This window comes from Panthera uncia, chromosome D1 (genome assembly GCF_023721935.1).
Source record: "Panthera uncia isolate 11264 chromosome D1, Puncia_PCG_1.0, whole genome shotgun sequence".
Taxonomy (NCBI): Eukaryota; Metazoa; Chordata; class Mammalia; order Carnivora; family Felidae; genus Panthera; species Panthera uncia.
In genome coordinates this window covers 11,231,372-11,235,258 of record NC_064808.1, presented here as the reverse complement: position 1 = coordinate 11,235,258, position 3,887 = coordinate 11,231,372, and the positions used below count along the sequence as shown (strand labels likewise).

At 44.5% G+C, this 3,887-nt stretch overlaps 1 protein-coding gene across 1 annotated transcript; it reads right to left on the bottom strand.

Moving 5' to 3' along the window:
• Positions 1 to 2,284: 2,284 nt before the first annotated feature.
• Positions 2,285 to 3,338, bottom strand: LOC125915733 (olfactory receptor 10Q1-like). Its single transcript, XM_049621712.1, has one exon. The coding sequence runs from the start codon at positions 3,290 to 3,292 to the stop codon at positions 2,333 to 2,335; it is 960 nt and encodes a 319-aa protein (XP_049477669.1). The 5' UTR covers positions 3,293 to 3,338; the 3' UTR covers positions 2,285 to 2,332.
• Between the last annotated feature and the right edge of the window lie 549 nt (positions 3,339 to 3,887).

Genomic DNA, 3,887 nt, shown 5'->3' with positions numbered 1-3,887 from the left:
ATAATTACAGCACCAGCTGGCTGACAGTACCTTTCAGGGCTGAAGCAAGTTTCTCCAGGAGGCTTTATGTGCTCTAAATCAGCATATAGTATTATTTCTCCCGTAGCCAGGACTCATACTTCCCATAGCCAGAAATATAGTATTATTTCTCCCATAGCCAGGACTTGCAAATCAGTGGGTGGAAATGGGAATGGATTCTGGTCATCCACCAGCAAAATTATTCTTTTCTGTCCCCATGACATTATGCTTTGCTGGTCGAGAGGTCTCTGTACCAATGGGAGGAATGATTCCACCATGAGACACAACAATGATTCTATTGAACTGGAAGTTAAGACTGTCACCTGGCCACTTTGCGCTCCTCATGACCCTGAATCAACAGGTAAACAAGGTATTACTGTACTGACTGGGGTAACGCCCTGATTACGAAGGGGAAATTGGACTGTTGCTTCATAATAGAGGTACTGAAGAGTGTCTTTCAAAGAGATCCCTTAGGGCATGTCTCAGTACTACCATGCCTTGTGGTTAAAATGGATGGGCCACTACAACAATTCAATTCAAGAAAGACTGTAAAAGTCCCAGACCTTTTGGGAAGGAAAGTTTGAGTCACTCCACTACATAAAGAACCATGGCAAGCTGGGATACTTTCTAAGGAGAAAGGGAATACGGAATGGGTATTGAAAGAAGGGATTTATAAACATCAGTTTTGAGCACATAACCATTTGCAGAAATGAAGACTGCAATTGTTAGGTGTGTTTCTTCTTTATTTTTTTTTTAAGGAATATGTTTGTGAGTATGTATGTGTGTATTTTCTTCCCTCTCTTATCCCATTAAAATATAACATAAAATGTATTAACTTTACATCATAGTATTTAAGTTACAGAGTATAAAGGACAAGGGTGAACATCACCCAAAGACTTTGCATTCTCTTGGGGGGGAAAGTACATTTTCGGTTATAGACACTATAATTGTTATCAGGTTGGGTAGAAATATGGCTGTTATTGTCTTTATTTGGAGGTCAAGTATGGTCTAAGGAGATGAGTATGAATGCCAAGTTGACAAGGGGTGGATAGTGATGATTACTTTTATGAGTCAATTGGCTAGGCTATGGTACTCAGTTGTTTAATCAAATACCAGTCAAGATGCTGCCATGAAGGTGTTTTCAGATGTGCTGAACATGTAAATAAGTAGACTTTGTGCAGAGCAGCTTACCCTCCATAATGTGGATGGACCTCATCTAATCTCTTAAAGGTCTTGAAAGAAAAGGCTGAGACAGCCAGAAAAGGAAGGGATTCTTTTTCCATTGCCTTCAAACTCAAGATGGCAACTGATGCCTGCTGGAACTTTCAGCCTGTTGGCCTCGGCCGAACATTTTGGATTTGCCAAACTTCACAACTGTGTGAGCCAATTGCTTGCAAACACCTCTTTCTCTATCCTGTTGGTTCTGTTTCTCTGGAGAATGTTGACCAATACAGAGGATGACCGCTGGAGAGTTTGACCATGATACTTGATGACCCACTCTTGCTTTCCCAGAACTTAGGGGGTCTTATGTTGGCATAAGTTATTCTCAACACATGTTAACTCTCAGAGCAAACTGATTCTGCACCACCTTTCCTGACTTACTTGTACATTCCTGGATTGAATGTGGGAGCAGAGGTTAGACCCAACCACAGGACCTTGTAATGTACAAAAGAGGCTTGATGAAGGAAATAGGTGCATTAACCAGGTTATTACTTGTCATACTTTAAAGGTTTTTTTTTAAGCTTATTTATTTATTTGAGAGAAATAGAGATTGTGAGCAGGGGAGGGGCAGAGAGAGACAGGGAGAGAGAGGATCCCAAGAAGGCTCCGCTCTGTCAGTTCACAGCCCAACGCGAGGCTCAAACCCATGAACCGTGAGATCATGACCTGAGCCGAAATCAAGAGCAGGTCACTTCACAGACTGAGCCACCCAGGCAACTCTGTCATATTCTAAACACAAAACAAGAATAAGGCATTTTAGGTGAGATATCCTTATGAACATTTTCCAAGCAATCAGCTAATACCATTGCTTCTCAAGAGGAAGCTTCAAAGATAATAACATTGCTTCAGAATAAATGTAGACTTTTAATCCGTGGCTAAGTGAATAATAGCCTACAGAAATCTTGTCAGTTTTCAGTTTTAAAGGCTCAGAGAACTTTAAAAACATGAAAGTGAACTGTAGCAAACAAGCATGTTAGGGACAGAAGAAATGAAAATCCAAACTTTGGAGAAATAAATATAAATCTGGCATTTGTGGGTAAGGGTTTCACTGTTGTCCTATGCTCAGGGACCTGTTTCAAGTCCCCCTGAAACTTCAGAGAGCTTCAGCTGTTCCTTTGCGACTGATGGCCTTTTTCAGGGCACCTTTGACATCCTTGTTCCTAAGGGTGTAAATCAGCGGGTTGAGTAGGGGGGTGATGAAGGTGTAGACTAGGGCAAACTGGCGGTCCTCATCCACCGACGAGCCCGATTGGGGACGCAGGTAGACCAAGGCACAGAAGCCATACTGCAGCAGGACCACGGTGAGGTGCGACGAGCAGGTGGAGAAGGCCCGGCGGCGGCCCTCGGCGGAGCGGATGCGCAGGATGGCGGAGGCGATGAACACATAGGACACACAGATAAGCAGGAAGGGGACGGTCAGCACGAGGATGCCCACCACGTAGAGCACGGCCTGGTGCACGCGGATGTCGGCGCAGGCCAGCCGCAGGACTGGAGGCACGTCGCACAGGAAGTGGTTGATTTCCCGGCGGTGCCCGCAGAAGGGCAAGGTGAAGATCAAGCAGGTGAGCTGCAGGGAGAGGAGGAGGGCCAGGCCCAGGGCGCACAGCACCATCCGGACGCACAGCTTCTGGGTCATGATGAGGGTGTAGCGCAGCGGGTGGCAGATGGCCACGTAGCGATCGTATGCCATGATTGCCAAGAGGAAGCAGTCAGCGCCGCCAAGCGTGAGAAAAAAGAACATTTGGGCCCCACAGCCAGCCAGCGGAATGGGTTTCCGGGCGCCCCAAAGGTTGGCAAGCATCAGAGGCACCACCACTGTGGTGTAGCTGATCTCTACGAAAGACAGGTTGCACAGGAAGAAGTACATGGGGGTGTGCAGCGAGCTGTGTGTGCGCACCGCCCAGACGATGGCCGCGTTGCCACAAAGGATCATCGAGTAGAGCAGGAGGAAGAGGAGGAAGAGGAGGGCCTGCAATTCGGGGACGGTGGTGAAGGCGCGGAACACGAACTCGGTGGGGCCGGATTGGTTGAGGACGGGGCTCCTGGCGAACATGTCCCCTGCAAGAGAGCGACAGAAAGGGCCGGATCTTCCTTCGCTGAGTTGTTTTATTGTCCGAGTTAGAACAAAGGCACGTTTCGTGCAGAAAAAAATAACTCAATTCCTCAAATCATCTAGTTTGTTAAAAAAAAAACGAAAGCGAAGTGTTGGGTGTTGTGTGATATAAACGTCGTGAGAAGTAAAACAGTAAAACCCTGCGGTGTCTAAATAATTATTTCAAGTATTGTTTTATAAAGAACGGAAGTTTCCAATATAATTTTTTTTAATATATGAAATTTATTGTCAAATTGGTTTCCATACAACACCCAGTGCTCATCCCAAAAGATGCCCTCTTCAATGACCAATATAATTCTTAAGAAGTTTATTATGAAAAATAATTTTTAAGAGTACTCCAGACCTAAAACCTCTCAACTGATATGAAAAATATGAAAAATGGATAGGAGAAAGGAGAGAGAGGGAAAACTGTTAATTTTCTCACACTGTGTAAAGAGTGACTTATATATATAGACTTTATATGATTAAAGTATAAACTTTATTGAGATGTGGGTGGTTAGAGAAAAGTTTATTCTTTATACATTCTTTAATATTT